This window comes from Anopheles merus, chromosome 3L (genome assembly GCF_017562075.2).
Source record: "Anopheles merus strain MAF chromosome 3L, AmerM5.1, whole genome shotgun sequence".
NCBI classification, from domain to species: domain Eukaryota; kingdom Metazoa; phylum Arthropoda; class Insecta; order Diptera; family Culicidae; genus Anopheles; species Anopheles merus.
In genome coordinates, this window is record NC_054085.1 from 26,956,290 (window position 1) to 26,973,626 (window position 17,337).

General features: G+C 46.7%; 1 protein-coding gene and 1 long non-coding RNA gene across 5 annotated transcripts; both read right to left on the reverse strand.

Annotated features, from left to right (window-relative positions):
• Positions 1-897: 897 nt before the first annotated feature.
• LOC121599451 lies at positions 898-6,839 on the reverse strand. 4 transcript variants are annotated; one of them, XR_006005676.1, is made up of 5 exons: positions 5,005-6,838; positions 4,815-4,936; positions 3,892-4,692; positions 3,178-3,480; positions 898-3,057 (listed from the first exon to the last, which is right to left on the reverse strand). It is a non-coding gene; the product is annotated as an uncharacterized LOC121599451 (long non-coding RNA). The 4 variants fall into 4 exon arrangements; XR_006005677.1 differs by having other exon boundaries at positions 3,919-4,692; positions 5,005-6,837; XR_006005679.1 differs by having other exon boundaries at positions 4,448-4,692; positions 5,005-6,830.
• Positions 6,840-14,714: 7,875 nt separating this feature from the next.
• LOC121599450 (trypsin beta-like) lies at positions 14,715-16,091 on the reverse strand. Its single transcript, XM_041927271.1, has 3 exons — positions 15,977-16,091; positions 15,496-15,887; positions 14,715-15,431 (listed from the first exon to the last, which is right to left on the reverse strand). Exons 1-3 carry the CDS (start codon positions 16,029-16,031, stop codon positions 14,823-14,825), a joined length of 1,056 nt encoding a protein of 351 aa, XP_041783205.1. The 5' UTR covers positions 16,032-16,091; the 3' UTR covers positions 14,715-14,822.
• Between the last annotated feature and the right edge of the window lie 1,246 nt (positions 16,092-17,337).

Genomic DNA, 17,337 nt, shown 5'->3' on the forward strand with positions numbered 1-17,337 from the left:
CCCGCAATGTGGCTGCAATTGCAAATGTCACCAAACTCATAAAGAAAGTGATATGTTTGCAACGGAGCGCGAACGAACGTAAACGCGCGCGCGCTCGCTCGCCAACCTTCTGCACCAAACCGTCGGAAGCTCATTTGACACGGTAATCTTTTTAATGCGTTTTCCCAGTGCACCGGCAACGGTAGTGGCCCACTCCCCTCCTCCCACTGCCATACGCGCCCACGAGGATGTTTGCAGGTGTAGCACACCAGCACACCGGGACTATCTTCGTGCCTCGGGGTTTGGTGTGCGAGATTTCTAATATTAAAACCGAACGGTGACAGTCAGTCTATGAATATCAGCGGATGATGGAGGGAAATTTCTTCGCGCTTCGAAGGATCGTTACGTTACCGCGGTGTCTTTGGCCGCGCGACGGAAGCCGAACCGCGAACCATCGCGACCCGGGACGTGAGTGACAGGTGAAAACGGGAAACTATTTTTCCGCCGATGTTTCGTCTCGAGAACGAGATGGTGGTGGGGCAAGCAAAGAGCAGCGGTTGACAGAAGAAAAACGATACTTAGGCGTCAGGTTCAATTTTAAAATTAATTTCCATCCCTGCCAAATGGCGGAGCGGAATGACGTACGATTAAAAGGAAGCGCATACCAAACGCTGATGGGACGGCGGGGAATAATGTGCCATAAGGTGTGGGCTAAATTTAGGAATAGGGCGTACAATATTAACCGTCATAAGCAAAATGAACTAAATTCAATAGTATGTCCATTGTTATAGAAAAAAACAATACGGTTAAAAAAGATTATATTAAAAAATTAAAGTAAATATTTTCATATAATTTAAATTTTTAGTAAATAAAACAATAATAATCGCAGTGTTTCTATAAAAAAAAGGAAAAAAATTGGATAAAGTTAACACTAACCAGTAAATATGGACGAATTTCACACTTTAAGCAATCAATCAATCAAAAAAAATATATAAGAAATACATTCAAAAGGTCAAAATGACGAACACGACCCGCAAGTACATGAAACATAAAATATGCAAATACATAAAAGAGTAGAAAAAATCGTTAGAATCAGTCACAACAGGCAAATGATTAATGATGAGAATGTATAACTCAAACCAACAACTCAAATAAAATAAACAGAAATAGTATTAAAATGGTTGTAAATGGATAAAAGATCAGAAAATACAACAAAAATAGCGCCAAAATGTGAAACTCAAAACAGAGAAACTAAAATTGAAAATAAGAGCTAAAGTAAAAGAAGACAAATAAGTAGTGTTCTAATTAGAAGTAAATACACGTTAGGAATAGCAAACTAATAACGAATCTAATAGGAATCTTGCTGAGTCAGAATGCGTTGTAGTACATAATACTTTGCTCTCAATGCAAATCTTACAAATCCAAACGATTCTGACCAATCGACTACTAACTAATTTCTAAAGATGGATAAACGTGAACAACAAATTCCTAGTCCTAATTAATTCGCAACACATCTACCATACGTCTGCACAAGTTAACGATTCGCTGACAACGCCGATTCAAACCATGGTGCACCCGGTTGCAACGGAAAGAACGCAAATCGCTGTGCAAATGATGCAATGCGTTTATAATTACTTGTGTCGATGATGTGTGGTTGGGAACAAAATTCACCTCAAAAGTGGGCATGTATTTATATCGCTTCGCTTCGCTTCATTCATCGTACAAAAACAAGCCAGCGAAACGGGTGGGAGGGGCAAGAATGCGACACAAAGTGGAATGGAAATTCCTTTCGATCGTTGCTAGGCGCAGGAATTCTGCATGGCATCATGTGGGAGCGCACAAGGGAGCAGAATTTTGACAGCCCGCACAGTATCTTGCGTTGTATGAAGCGAACAACGCCCCTTTCCCAATGCACTGGTGTCAGTGCATTTCATCTGACGGAGCTGTTTGGATCGATTGGATGTTTTCGGGTTTTTGGTTTAATTGTATTTTCCAACCGACAGGCTAATGATGAATGTTCGATATAGTTTGTTTATGGAACATGTCAATTATGTGTCATCGTTCGTTGGTGGTGTTCCGATGAACTCTTGCCGCATTTCGTCATCCGCTCGGTATAATTTAGCGCTTGAGTGACGTGCCGGGGTGAGCGGGCACGGTTGTGGAATTCGAAACTAGCAGTTTCGGTGAACAATTTCTCGGATTGCAAAATTTTGTACAAACTCCATCAATGATGATGATGAGCGACGAGCTTCATAAATTGTAATTTAATACAGCTAAACCTGCCAGCTGCTGTTGCATTACAGGCACATCGAGCCATTGTGAAAGAGCACACGTGAAGGTGTAACATCTCATTAGCGGTGTGAAATGGTATGCCTATTTTATAAAAAAAAAGAGGTTCCAAAAATCAATCAACAGGTCACCATCGTGTGTTTGCAGCTGAATGGTAATTGGAGTGCTCGTCGGAATCCATGCAAACGAACAAGCATAAGGTTAACCTGAGCTGTGTCGGCTAGCAGCATCCAAAACAGTGCGGCAACGTTTGTTGATAGATCCGTAATTAATATTGATGATATGTATATGGTTCGAATATAAATCAACACAAATCATTGACTGATAGGAGCCGTGGTTCACCGTATCGAACGATTGGTTCGCTCACTGCAGAGGAAGGCATGCGTGCTGATGATGTGGCCGGGAACCGATGAGCGGAATCTCGCCTTTCGCACACAATTATATCCCATAAACCCATCGTTGTGAGCAGTTTTGGAGGAAGGACGGATTAAGTTCATAAAGTATTATAAAAAAAACACTTTCGACGGGCTGTTACTGTAACCGAAAGTTGCTCGTTAGGTCGTAAATCTATCGTAGACATACCCTCTAGCAAGGTCTGCTATTTGACTGCGCCGTCTTGCGCCGAGTAAAACCAAACCTTGGATTGACATCCAATCCAGCCCTAAGAAGACTGCATCCGAATGCAATCGAACGGGTGTGTTTGCAAATCGTAAAACATCTCTCCGCTTGCGCTCCTGCTTACACCAAACCATTAGCTCGCGCTCGGGTTCTGACGGACGGTTTGCCCCTCTGCCGCATTGCATGATGGCGCGAATTGGTTGTTTGTTAAGATAATAATAAATATGAATATATTGGTAAATATTAGCACCCATTTCGAGCTGCTCGGCTGGGTGTAACGCGCATACTTACATACACACGCGTGGTCCAGCAGCTGGTCCGGTTGCAGCTCCGCCGTAAGCGAACCCCATAAAGACATTGCCATCAATCCTTCCACGATGTGTGAATATGATCCTCCGGGCTGGAGTGGCTTTCACTCCCTCCAGAAAGAAAGCAGAAGGTGGGCAAATTGTCCCACTTTATCATCGCGCGCGCGAAGATGTCATCGAGCAGGAGGAGAAGGAGGAGGCGACAGCAAGCCCAGGCTGAAGGCCGATGACCGGCCAAACGTGGCGTGAAACATATATCCATATTATTGGTTTTCGAAACGAGGAACTGAAATTGGGAGAAGAAAAAAGAAAAACACACACACACAGGGTCGACATGTTAAGTGGAAGTCAAGCTACTCGGAAATAGTCAGCTGCTCGCTCTTTCTCCCCGCGCTCGGTTGCGAGGTAATCAATTCCAATATGCGTAACGACCTGACGGAAGAGTCATAAAATTGATTTACTGTGTTTGCGCACACGCCGGGCGTTCCCGTGTTAAGGCATACCGGGAACGGGGGGAAGCGGCGCCGAAGATGCGCACCGTATCAAGCACCGTCTGCCAAGGAAATGGGCCTCCCAAACGACAACCCGTACGATAGATGCGTGCAGGATGCGGTGGTGGTGCGTAACGATAGGCCGCTACCGTGGATACAAAGCGCAGCGGTTGGTTGGTGTGATAAAGGGGACGACTCCTATGTACCGTGAGAGGTTAGGGAAGAGTTATTACTTTCCATTTCACCGGTTCTTTCTTTTTATCGCGATTCGCAGGAAGCTAATTTCATTGCATCTTCCAGGTGCAAGGGAAAAGATAAAGTGTGGTCCGGCGGGCAACGATTGTTGCTCTTCTTCAATCGAACGCCAATACGGCGTGACGGGGCGCTACACTTCTTCTTCAAATGGTAGATGTACCAAGAGACCTCGGAACGGGAACATTAGATACGAGCACCAATTCTTGAAGTTCTTGAGCAGGCACGATTTGCATAAAGGCATTTGCATTTGCTGACGGTTTGCTCTGGTTGCCATGGCATTTGCCCGCCGTTCCTTGGCACCCGGCGGAGTAGATGCTGTGTGGTACACTGCCCGGCGCGAGAGTTCGTCAACTCTTCAAGCGCGACAAACGAACCGATTTCCTATGCCCGCTTTTACTAACTGCCACTTCCTCCGGCCACTTCCAAGAGCAGGCCAAGTGTTCCAATTTACAATTCAAAATACACCAACCGGCTCTACCGGGCACCAAAGAAGGGAAGTAGCATTACCAAGCCGTCGTGTGTTCGATTAGTTGTTCACTTCCTCTCGTATTGCTCGGGTTAGCGAGGTCCCTTGCTTTCGGGTGCGGAAACAGGTATTACATTCACTTCTTGTCCGGGGGGTGAATAAGAATCTTTGCTCCTGGTTGTACACAGGCTTTACTACATTATTCACCAGTGTGGAGGGGCGTACATTGCGGGAACCGGAGCAACTGCGTTCAACTGCTGGCAGGATACAGTATGGTCTTCCGGACCTGGGGTGAATATGATAAGTAAGAGAGGCGAAGAAGGAGCGATCCTGAACATGAATGGATGCTGCACAGGTTACAAACAATGTGCAATGCAAAATTAAGCAACCATTCCCACCGACACTTACACCCGGGATTACTTCGTAGGTTCTTGTAGCAGAACACATGTATTGGAGAACTCGGTTTTGCAGAATTAATTATACAAAATGTTGGGATGTTGTATGACTTTGTATTCCTTGGGCCTTGGGTTCTGAAAAAGGGAAATAAAAAGAACAAACGTACATGAATGTCTTCACGTCCCGAATGCCAACAGCTTACCTATCATCATCTGTTCAGCTCCTTCCGTGGACCACCCAGCTGGGTCAAGGCATGCTTGGTGAAGTATTTTTGGAAGGCGAGTAGAGCTGGCGTTGCGTTTTAAAATAGACACAAACACACCCATCACTGATGGTCAGCTTGGTAAGAAATGTACGCATCAAGACGGAAATCCGACGACTGATTGACAGCTGATGCCGCTGAAGAATTCTTCTCCCAATTGTCGTTACGTGAATTCTCGCGAACTCTCGAACATGCTGTGGGCACTAACGCCCAGCCGCTCTTCTTGATCAGCTGATGAGCAGATGGTTTCGAGCAAAGGTGCGACCGTTCTACTCCTGTGACACTGAGTGACGTTTCGCTTCTATATGACATTGGCCGACGACGGCACGAAGTAACAAAAACCCGGAAGCAGCCGGAAAAATTCAGTCAACCAGTTTGCCCCCTTTCCGACCTTGGCGAGCGGGGGATGTTTCACTTTCGCACGACTTGACATCCACCAGCTTTACGTCACACATGCGTCACATCCACCGACTGCGCGCCATAGCCTACTAGTGGGGGAACAAAAACGGAATCGCGATGCTACTCTATACCTGTCAAATTCAAATTCCCGCAAATACTGGTGCGGGAAAATCTATTAAACTTAGACACACACACACAGCTTTGACGCGTTGTTTGTTTTTCCCCATCCACACTTCCCACACTTCATTTCGTTTGCTCCGGATTTTCCACTTGACTAGTGCCCTGTGCCGCCTATCAAAAGTCAATCATTTTCCTCCAATTTACCCGTCTCCGCGCGATTACGATCAGCCTGCTTCAAGGTCTTGAAGATGCTCACTCTCTCTCACGCGCTGTTCCAATTGGTTTCCGTCGAGTGCGGTGCGGTTTTGGATTTTCGGCCCTGGAGCTTTGTGCGTGTCAAAATTCACGGCAAGAGGGGGCTGGAGGATGGAATCAAGTGCGCACTTGCCGTCGGGTGCGTACGTGCGGTCGCACTCGTGACAGGTTTTATCCGTACCATCATCAACGCCACTGTAGTGTGCTTCAAATCATCCATTTTAGCGCCTGGTGCTGCGCTGCGGGAGAATCATTTGAAGGACTTCGATGTGGCTGCGAAGATGTAGCTTTTTCGCAGAATGGCAAAACTGGACATTCAGGCAGGAAACTGGGCTCGGCATGCATTTATTGAACGCCTGGATGGGATGTGTGTGTGTGTGTGTGTGTGTGTGTGTGCGGGATTGGTACAAATCAGTTTAATTATAGGCACAAGCTAGGGACCAAGAGATTTTTGTGTCCGCCACGTGTGCGTTGGCTTACAAGCAGTGGCACGTGTTTCGTTTTCTGTTTGCAGGATTTTCATTCATTAGTCATTGGTTACATTCAATTCTTCGCAGCACAACAGCATCCAGGGCAACGTCCGGAAGCGAAGGCCGAGGGTTTCGAGATGTTTGATTACAGTCGTTTGCCTATTGCCGTGGATTGAGTCTCAGATAGAACATGTACGTTTGGGTTGAAATGCGGAACACTGGATCTTGTTGCTGCCTGGGAGCCGCCACAATGACACAAAGTAATTAAATTGAGCAATTGAGGTTTGGGACTTAATTTGCCTCGAGAAAGACACCATGTCGAGATGGAATAGATTGTAGCACCAGCATCGTAAACCAGTATCACCTCCAAGAGTAATATCTTTTAATGTCAGTAGAATGTGCCTGGAACGCTGTAATATCCCTCCGGAAGCGTACCTTCAAATCATTCGAATGGATCAATCGGATAGTGCCATTATAACCTAACACACACACTCTCTCTTTATACTCCCTTTACGGCTTCACTTTATGGCGATAGTTTTCATAATTATAATCTCTAACTAGCATCAAAAGATTAGCTCAAACTTTAGCACGAGAGCGCATTATCTTTTGCTTTATGCGCGGTCGTAAAAGCATTCACTTCACACAACCTTTCATCATTTCTTGATGGGGTTCTTGCAAACGTAACGATCTACCAGAAAATGGCTATGGCATGAAATCTTTGGATGTATCGAAATACCCAGCCCATAAAACTATTTACGTTTGCGTTTGAAGATCTTCAAAATTTGGTGGGAATGGGTCTTTGAAGCGTTCGGTGTATCTCTAGGGTTTCGGATTGGGGATGAGATGTTTAATACAAGCTAATGAGATCCCCAGGCCCGATCTATTCTATTCCGGATCACCCGGAATCAAAAACTTGCCCACTACCAGACACTTGAACGTGGACTGTGTTGGCGCTATTTCCTCTATTTCCGTTCACCATTACCGACACGTTGTCTTTTGGTTCTGTTTTACTGTCGGGTTTGATTATCCAACCGTTTGTTGATGATCTACGAGAAAGATCGTTCTGAAGATGACGATGATGATGATGATAATAGTCTAAAAAAGAAACAGAGAAGAATCCAAAAAGGGAAGTGGCCAGTGCTATAATCAAACAGACTTTGGTGGAAACTTTTACCTTTACTTCCTCCATTCCAGTAGCTGGCTGAAGCAAACAACAGCGACCGGAGCTCCTCCACAGTTCCCGCGTGGTAAAGCCATTCTCCGGTGTGCTGTACCGAACGAATGGGTTCCAATTTTGATGGCTTTTTTGTTGTTGTTGGCGAAGCGGCGCCCTTTAAAAGTGGTGTTGGTGTTTTTACGAGCTTTCGAGTTTCGTCCCCAAAACACCCGCACCCGAAGGAGCTCCCCCTTTGTGCCTTTGTTTGAGTGTTTTGGCACTGGACTGGCATCTGGATTTAGTTTTGCTTTTACGACCATACACTTTCGCTTCACTGTACCCGTGTATCGTTGATGGGGGGGATCGATTCCAGCGAGGGTTTAGAACCTTCGTACGGGGCAGCGGAACAGCTCAGCGAAAAAGCCGACAAGTCGATCGAAATACCATTTGCGAAACTCGCCAACGGGTCGTCCCGAAAGGATGGCAACAGGAGCGGCCACTTTTATGCCGCTACAATGGACAAGTTTTATGGCCCACAAGCCACACACACACGCACAAGCCAAGGGACCCGGAGGGTTGGGAATAATCCATGGATGAGTGCTTTTGGGGAAAGAAAAACACCGGAACAAGGACTTGGTTGGTGTGGGCTGTCTGGCTGGCAGTAGTTCGGGATGGGCTGGTGATTTACTCGCTCAACCGACAGCCATTATTTCGTACTTCGCACTACCCGGGCGGCGCTTATGCTGTCCAATGCTTGGGGGGGGGAACTAATTAAAAAGTAATAATTACTGACACCAAACTTCCAACAACACCAAACCAACGTTACTAATGGTGGTTGATCCAGCACAAACCCACTGCAGCGCGTTTGCTCAGCGGGAAGTGTGAGAAGCAAACCATCGATGAAACCTGTCGCTAGGAGTGTGGGGAAGATACTCGGAAATATGGCGAAAAGACCGCCGGATTCGAACGGTTATTACCGAACGTCCCAAGTGTACACTGCGGTTGATACGATGTTGACAACTATAATTTACTTTTTCACATAATATCACACCAAACCAGGAAAGGTTATCATCATCATCATCATCATCGTGATCATAAGCCCTACACGCTTCTACCCTCCTCTATTGGGATTCCGGTGTAGTTCCCAAAGGAACGCTTCCGCCCTCTTCGGCCCCAACAGAACCAGCGAGAGAGAAAGAGACTGATTGGAGTACGATTGTCAGCGGATTATGATTTATGATAACGCTACTTTAATGACAGTTACGTCGGATGGTGGAATGTAACAGGAAAGGTTTTTTCTCCTCTCCCCACGGAATGATGGCTTCATTTCTCTTCACCGTCCGTTTGAGAGGGTGTCGAAATTGCAGAGGGAGGCTTGCCCAAATTGGTACACCAAAGACAGTGCGCGCCAAGTTGCACAAGTTTCCCGACGTCGTTAGCTAGTTGTTTCGCTAGAAAGAAGCAGAAAAAAAACCTGAAGCGAATGAAGAAGTTTGTGTTGATTGAGATGTTTCATCTTCTCTGGCGCGGGTGGACACTGCGGTGCCGCAATTCCGGCGACCGGAAGTCGCCATATTTACTAAATGGGAACACATGAGCGCGGCCGTGTTGGCATGTGGACCAGCTGTGGCCGGGCAAAAAGTGTCAAAATGTGGGTTTTCTGACTCATCCAGTCACTAGGCCCGTCATTAGTGTGTGCAGTGATCCACCGCGATCCACCACACGGGATGATGGATGTCGCAGCCGTGCTCTGCGATTGAACTTTTCGATGGGTATTTACAGTTGGGAAAGTGGCCATTAAATTTTCGTAGCAAATGAGGGCCAGAGCAAGGGCTTGTTTAAAGGTTTGTGGATGGTTGACGACGAGGGGGAGGGGGGGGGGTTACTTGACACAATGGTGAGAGGCATCTAGGCGTGCTAATTGATACTTTGGCTGACAGAGCGATTAAGGTGAACTAATTCACCGACAAGGGACAAACTTTTGTACCGCCTGAACGATCGTGACTCTATTCATCTGCTTCGTTTGCAATGGGATGGAGGTATTTCTGATGTGGTAAACAATTTGGTTGATGTTGGTATTTAGAAACAATGGATCATACTTTTTGCAGCCTCAAAAATGTCTGTAAAGGTAGAAAGATAGTTATAGGGTCTTGAAAATCACAGAAACAAAAGTCACAAATGAAGGCCTCTTTCCTATGAATTCACATCTCCTATACATTTGGTTTTGAGAACCAAGCTTCAGGCGCCCATGCACGAGGGCTGAACCTTCAATAAACCAATCAGTCACTGTAAGCCAGGCCCATCAATGCGGGGTTTACCTAGACAAATCGATCGCCGTAAACACTCATTTGAATTCACAACCAAGAAATAAGCGACCAAGAACTGATGGCATAACGTCCTATGCGGACATGTCGGCCTGCCTGTACAGGCATTCGAGACTTAATTCATTACCAGGCAGCCGGACATTCAATCTTTCCTACGAGGACGATCCATTTGGGACTTGAACCCATGGCGGGCTTATTATAGCGTCGTTCGAGTTAACGACTGTACCACGGGACCGCCCCAATGTAAACATTCAAAATCAATAATAAATGCTTACAGTCGTTACCACCAAATTTTGGCTCTGATTGATGGATTGATGCTTTAGAGACAAAAATTGATGCCTTCAAGACAAAAATTAGTGACTTATCGCCAAAAGTTAACGGCAACGACTGTATGACAAACGATACTTCTCTTGATTCTGCTTCTAAAACATGGAAGTAGCAAAGTATGCCTTAACGCCATTTGAAAGTTGTAGTACATCATAACCATAGCAGATATAACCTTAAACATGGAAACATATTTAATAAAAAAAAGATTAAAAAAATTAACTGAACAAAAGTTCATGCAGTATTTTGCTATATTTCGATGAACCAGGTGAAGAATTGATGAGGATTGATGAATAACCTAGCCATAGTTCCATTCAAAGTGAGCAAATATGTATGACAGATGTTAACATAACAGTCAGAATTTGTGAAGATAAAGCTAAAGTAAAATTCAAATATAATGCTTCTTCTTTTCTTTTTTTTAATCCAAAATGGGTGTACCTAGCTAGGTCAAACGATAGGGTAAAATAAGACAAACACTTCAATGTGATCCAGGCTTAATCGTACAAGAAACGTGAAATGTCTCCGCAAAGAAATGCCTCCGTATTGATATTGTACGTTTACTGTTATCTACATGTATCATTTATAATGAGTTTCATGACTTTTTTGTTGTGACTGTGACTTGATAACCATAGAAAAGGCCATAGTTGAAGGCTATTTTACGTTAAACGTCTTTTTTTGTTGAGACCCGGCAAATGATCATTCTTTTCCAAAGTCTCACAATAAAACCCACCAAGTTTCAATCCAGTAGGACGAACTGCTCTTTACTATTGCCACTAATTAATGCGTCACAGCATAATGTCCCTGTCCTACGGACCCATTTCGCATTTCCTTCCATTTTGCAACTCATAACAGTTCGCATTTCCTTCACGCATTGCAGGCTTATTTCGTTTTAATTATTCTAAACGACTTCGTGACTCATCGCTACCAACTGGAGCAAGTCACATGCAACATGAGAACAGCCTGTTGGCCGGGTGTAAATTAGTCCACATTTTCAGTTTGCGTGTCCTTTTGCGTGAAATAATCCTTTGCAAATCCTGCAGGATACCTTGGTAATGTGCGTTCGCACACACATACACCAAAAAAAAAAACGAAAGGTGCGTGAAGAAACTTTCCTTCCTTGCTGACTGCATTTCCATATAACGCAAGCTTAATTAGCCATACCGGGCACACCGTGTACAGTTGTGCAGTCCAATTGGATGTTTGCATGTGCATAAAGTGCTCGGGCACAGCCTACACACACACATATGGTGTTTTGTGGCTCACAGTTGCGGTCATAAAGCTGTCCGAACTAAAGCAGCAAACGCGTTGCACTGAATGGGTTTATGGGAAAAAAGCGTGGGGCGCACAACATCACGCATAATCGTAAACCATCCAAGCGGCCATAACAATGAAAGTGCGTTTTTCCAACGGAAAATTTCCTCCCACCGATGAAATCAAGCTGTCACCCGAGCGAGAGACCGTTGGAGCGGCCAATAAATAATCCACTAAAGGGAGTTTACCCTTCTCCATGCGCTGGCAAAGGCTAATATGTAGGGTATGGCAGGTGGAACAAGCTCCAAAAACAAGCTTGATTGTGTTGTTCTAAATTAAAACTCTCTGGGGGGGGGGAGGAGAAAGAGAGAGAGAGAGAGAGAGAGAGAGAGAGAGAGAGAGAGAGAGAGAGAGCGTGTGCGAGAATGTAACAAAAATGAATAAAAAAAGGAAACCCATGATGACCAACGTTCTTCCCGAACGTTTTGTGGTCATTAAACTTTGCTCATTAGGTGACAAGCGTGGTGCGCTTGGTGGCATAAATCCCATCCATTCCCTTCCCTTAGAACCTGCTGCATCTGACACGAACATTCGCGCTTTGCACTTTTAATAGAAAGCCATTAAAATTCATTACGATTATTATGACTTTACGCAAACACAACATTAGACGCACGATGATGCAGTGGGCACGCAGCGGGTTCGTCGTCTAGTTTTTTTTAGAACCTCCGCGGGGAAAAGGGAACGCACCGGCGCGCTTGCTGCGCTGTGGCATTTAATGGGCATTGTCGTTATGTATACAGCGATACAGGGCGGCCCAGTAACAGTGGGTCATTTACATCGGGAGGCCTCCCCCGGATCCGAACCCGGTCCGCCTGATGTGGTGTGAGATCCGGTGTGACGGGCAAGTGTTCATTTCCAATTCGCCACCGGAGCATGATTATGGAAATGATGGACAGTTGGGGATGGACGGACGGAGCAGATGCTGTACCGACCGTCTCGACTTCTGTGTGCCAATGGCCCCGAGAAAAAAAAAAAAAAAACAGACCTATTTCACCTAGCGATAGGGCCGGAGAGTGATCGATCCTCCCTAGCAACACACATGCACCGTGCCGTTACCGATCGGGAGTTGAACAAACTGATCGATTTCGAAATGCGAACTAGACGTGTTGCTACGCTGTGCTGTGCCACCACCAGCTGTGCGCATCGATTTGCATCCGTAAAGCAAGCGGGGCGGGAAAACATGGCCGGGTGAATGGCCGCCGAACGCAGCCGAAGTGATGAAATAACACTGGCAAATCGCCGGCAAACGCGGAGAAGGACCGTATGCACCGGCGGGGAGCTCTGTGACGTTACGGGCGACGTGGAAGGGGGTTTTTGGAAGGGGGGGGATTGACGAGGACCGAGGTGAAAGGGGCACTCCAATCCAAGCGGCTGGCCCGATTGCGTCAAGTCTCTGGGAGCGTTGGACGTTCACTGAACTTTCGGACGGTTTGGCCCTGGCCACCAAAAAAGCAACGAAATGCGCTCGTAACCTCGTCCGCCCGAGTCTCTCGTTGTTGTTGGAGATGTTTGGAGTCAGCGCCGGAGTTCGTAGACCCTTCGGTGAGGGTGCGCGCTTTCCAAAAGCGCCGATCGCGTATCGGATAAAGCGGTACTGTGATGTAAGATTTACTGCGTTTTGACCGGCCGGGTCGGCAGGCAGGCCGTGAGGGAGGAGGGAGGATTTTGTGTTGGACACGGGTCTCCAAGAGGGCCGCGATTATCTATGCGCAAGGGATTTAGGAGCGATAAGTGGGTTCACGTGGGGAATGGGAACCTTCATCAACGTCTAAAGTAGTGATGGGTATACTGGAGTGCCGTTCGTAAGGAAATATGGAATCGAAATGATCTGTCTTGGGAGTTGTCCGGAACTGTCGTGAGTCGTTGGAAATATCTGGAATTGAACTGGACCGTCGGAGAAACATGACCCAGAAAAAAGCTTTCTTGGTCATTTGCAAGATTGACACATTTACATTTAGACGATACTGACGTATCCAATAATTCCAGACATCTCCATATGGTTCCCACTTTTCAAGACACTTCAGAATGTCGACGATTACAGACGGTAGTTCTGAAGGTTTCAACGATTCCAGGCGATTGGTATGAACATTCTGGACTGTTCCGGATAGTTTCAATTATTACGGTAACTTCCTTACTTATCCGGCACTACAACCGCTTTGCGGTCTTGGCCTGCCTCAGGAGTGTCCGAAACCGCTCACGGTCTCGCGCCTTCGTCTGCCAGTCCGTTATCCCGGCCTTAATGGCGGACGCCTCCACGCCATCTTGCCACCTCAATTTGGGCCTACCACGCCTCCTCTGTCCTTGTGGACGGCCTAAAAAGACTTTACCGGCTGGGTCGTCCGTTTCCATGCGTATAACATGGCCAGCCCACCGGAGCCTGGCGAGCTTTATACGCTGTACGACAGTGAGGTCGCCGTACATCTCGTATAGCTCGTCATTATAGCGGCTCCTCCATTGTCCTTCCACACATACGGGGCCAAGTATCCTTCTGAGCATCTTCACTTCCAGATGCCACGGTCACTTCCAGATGCTTCTAATTTCGATAGTTCCAGATGATTCAGGATGGTTTCGAAGAACATGGTCACTTCCAGACGGTTCCTAAGACTATGGATAGTATCAGGTGGTTCCGATGATTCCATACGATTCCAGACGATTCTAATAATTCTGAATATTCCAGACGGTTTTGATGATTCAAGGCAATTCCTGTGATGATTCCAGGCTGTGTGGGATGGTTTCGATGAACACGGTTGCTTGCAGATGGTTCCAAAGGTTATGGACAGTTCCAGATGGTTCCGATGAATCAAGACGATTGTAACGATTTTGACTATTCCAGATGGTTTCGATGATTCATGAAAATTCAGAATGTTTCCGACGATTACAGACGATTCCGACTATTCTAGGCGGTTCCGATGATAAAGACGGTTTCGCAGATTTCCTACGATTACGAACGGTTCCAGGCGGTTTGAACGATTACGAACGATTCCAGACAGTTCAGGCTATTTCGATGATTCAAACGATTCCAGAAAATGCCGAAGATTTCAGAAGATTTTCTGACAGGTTTAACGAATGTGTACTAAATGTTTCCGAAAATTCCAAACGAAAACTGAGGGGTTTCTCGCACCTACCTTTAAGACCTATTTTCAAATGTTCAGAGTCGTCCGGAACTGGTTTCAAATTATCCATCAAATATGCCCAACTCTACCCTAAAGCCTAACACATTGCTCGACAGGCTTTAGGGTAGGTACTGATGAGATAAATAGTTTAGGGAGTGAAGAATTTCAACTAATCTTCTTTGGGTGTGAGCAAAAGTCGCTTTTAATTCTCTACCGATATCTCCCTTCCCGCACCTATCTTTAAGACGCTAAATACATCACGTGATCGCTCTCCCGCTCTACCACACTATCTCAGCAAGTGCTTCACAGCCCAGGTAAACATGACCAGCCCGGCCAGATATCCGACCGAACGTTGGCCACTGTTTCGCAGCACCCCGTTGATCCACTTCTCGTAGTGCGCCACGTCGGTGTACACACCCGGCACACCCGGTTTGGCGCACCCGTCCCCGAAGCTTACGATGCCAGCTACGCGCCCGCCAGCACACAGCAATGCCCCGCCCGAATCACCCTGGCAAGCGTCCCGGCCCGGTGCCTCCGCGCACAGCATGCCGAGCGTAAGCAGATTGCCGAACACCGCATTGCACGTGCCGAAGTCGCTGATCACCACGTTGATGCGCAGCAGATTCGGGCTCGTCGCCCTCGACTGCTCGTCCGTAACGCCCCAGCCGGCCAAGCTGCAGCGATCGCCGTAGATGGGCGCCTTCTGGATGCGCTTCCCGGGGAAAAACGTGTCCGTTTTGCGGAACTCGGACGCGACGCGCAGGATCGCCACGTCGTTGATGAAGAGCGACGCGTCGTACTTCGGATGAACGTGGATGGAGCTGACGCGACGCGTCTGCCGCAACGGGCTGGCCATTGCTTGCAGCACGTAGAGGTCGTCACCCATTACTTGATACTGCAAGATAGGTACAAGTGCTTCTTCGCTGATTCTGACTGGGGAAAACTGCACCGCGACATACCTGAGAGGCCGGCTGTGCATCACCCCGCACATTCGTAACACAGTGCGCAGCGGTCATTACGTGGCCCATCGTGATCAGCGTACCGCCGCAAACGTGGGCCGAATTGCGCACCAGCTGCAGCGACACCATGGCCGGGAACTCGCCGACCGTTGCCAGCGTACCGCCGATGATGCGCGGGAACCACAGCACCTTACCGGCCGGATCGTAGTGTGCATGACGGTAGTGGGGGATCGGATTCCAGCTCGGCGTGGAGTTGTCCGGGGCAACCGTTGCCAACGGTGGCAGACTGTTGCTGGGCAGGGTATGATTCACCTCCGCCGACACGTTGAACGGCTGCGGAAGGGTTAGGTTCGCGTGCAGGCACACAGTGCCATCCGGAATGAGCTGCAGCACTGGGGACGGTATCGTCGGGTGTGTCAAACGATCGGCTGGAGGTGCCCGCAAAGTACTCTTGAGCGGGCTGATAAAACCGATGACTCACCTGCAATGCAGAGCAGTACCGCCCAACCGGAGGAACACACTGAAACGTAACGCATGGCCCGTGTTTTCTTGGCCCGATGCACGCTGGCGACTGCGAGGTGCGCGTTTGGTCGCTCGATTTCACGACCACACACACTCCGACCGGCACACTATCTGTGGGCCGTATCTTTCGATATCTCTTTTTTTTTTGCTCGGTGATAAGTAAAGGCCCCCGGAATGGTACCGGCGCAATCGAAGGTGATAACGCAAGCGTTCGGTGCTGATAGGTGATGGCTCAACAGTATTGGCGGTTCGGTACGATGTGATAGTGGCGCTCGGAAGTATGCAATATCGTGGAACGCGTTGCAAAATTGTTAATGTTTTTAAAATTGTAAAACATGACTTTTTGTATCTATTTTGCTACACATAGAACGCCTACCATCTAGTAAGAAATTGCTTCTCACTGTGATGCCATCCACCGCCATCCATCCAAGGTCTTAGACAGCATGGAAAGTCCAAAGCGAGCTGGCAATAATTGTCTATTGTTTATTGGTCATTAGAGTGATTGGCCAAACAAGCGGCAAAATATTGATTGTAAACAGTATGCCATCAAGGGCGTTATAATGGATTAACGAGACGACGTCGTGACACTGGCAGTTTTGTTTTTAGACACTCCTACAGTAAGCCACGATCGAGAAGCGGGTGAAGTACCTGATAAGCGAGTAAGGAAGTGGTACTATCAGTGAGTTTATCAGTAATGCAGTTGTATATTAATACAGTATTGTTGCTAGATACAAAAATAACTTTGAATCATTGTAATCTATAAATACATTTAACGCATCAGTTTTCATTCATCGGTAAAAAAAATATTAAGAAAAAGAATTTCTTCTTAACAGTAGGAAATTCTCAACAACATAAGCCTACAAAAATGAAGAAATCGTTTCAGTGTATCATGCCAACATGGGCAGAATAGCAGTAGACTTCGAGAAAACTGTACACTATCGTTCCTCAGTTTAAAAAAATACACCCGATCCATTGACTGAGTATAGCTCAGACTTCTTCCTGTAACGGCATGATCATGCCGTAATCAAAATGACGTCAAAATCAAAATCAAAAATCTGTCTATCGATCGTATTCTACTAGTCTTAGATAAAGTTTTCTCAGTTTAACAGTAGTTGAGTGGCCCTGATCCGGATTTGGGCAGATTGGACAGGTTGATCCTGATCCGGATTTGGACAGGACATAACGATGGAAATTCAACTCTCCTGAACTCGAACTTCCATTCCACATATTGTTGGAAATTGTTCAAATAAATTTGATAATACTTATAACACATCGAAGATTTCGTTGGAAAGACTTCCACGATAATTCTACCTTTTAGAG

Coding starts and splice junctions, on each gene's coding strand:
- LOC121599450 (XM_041927271.1), bottom strand. CDS start 16,031: ATGCGTTACGTTTCAGTGTGTTCCTCCGGTTGGGCGGTACTGCTCTGC. Junction 15,888..15,976: donor GGTACTGCTCTGCATTGCAG/GTGAGTCATCGG, acceptor TACCGTCCCCAG/TGCTGCAGCTCATTCCGGAT. Junction 15,432..15,495: donor ATGCACAGCCGGCCTCTCAG/GTATGTCGCGGT, acceptor CCTATCTTGCAG/TATCAAGTAATGGGTGACGA.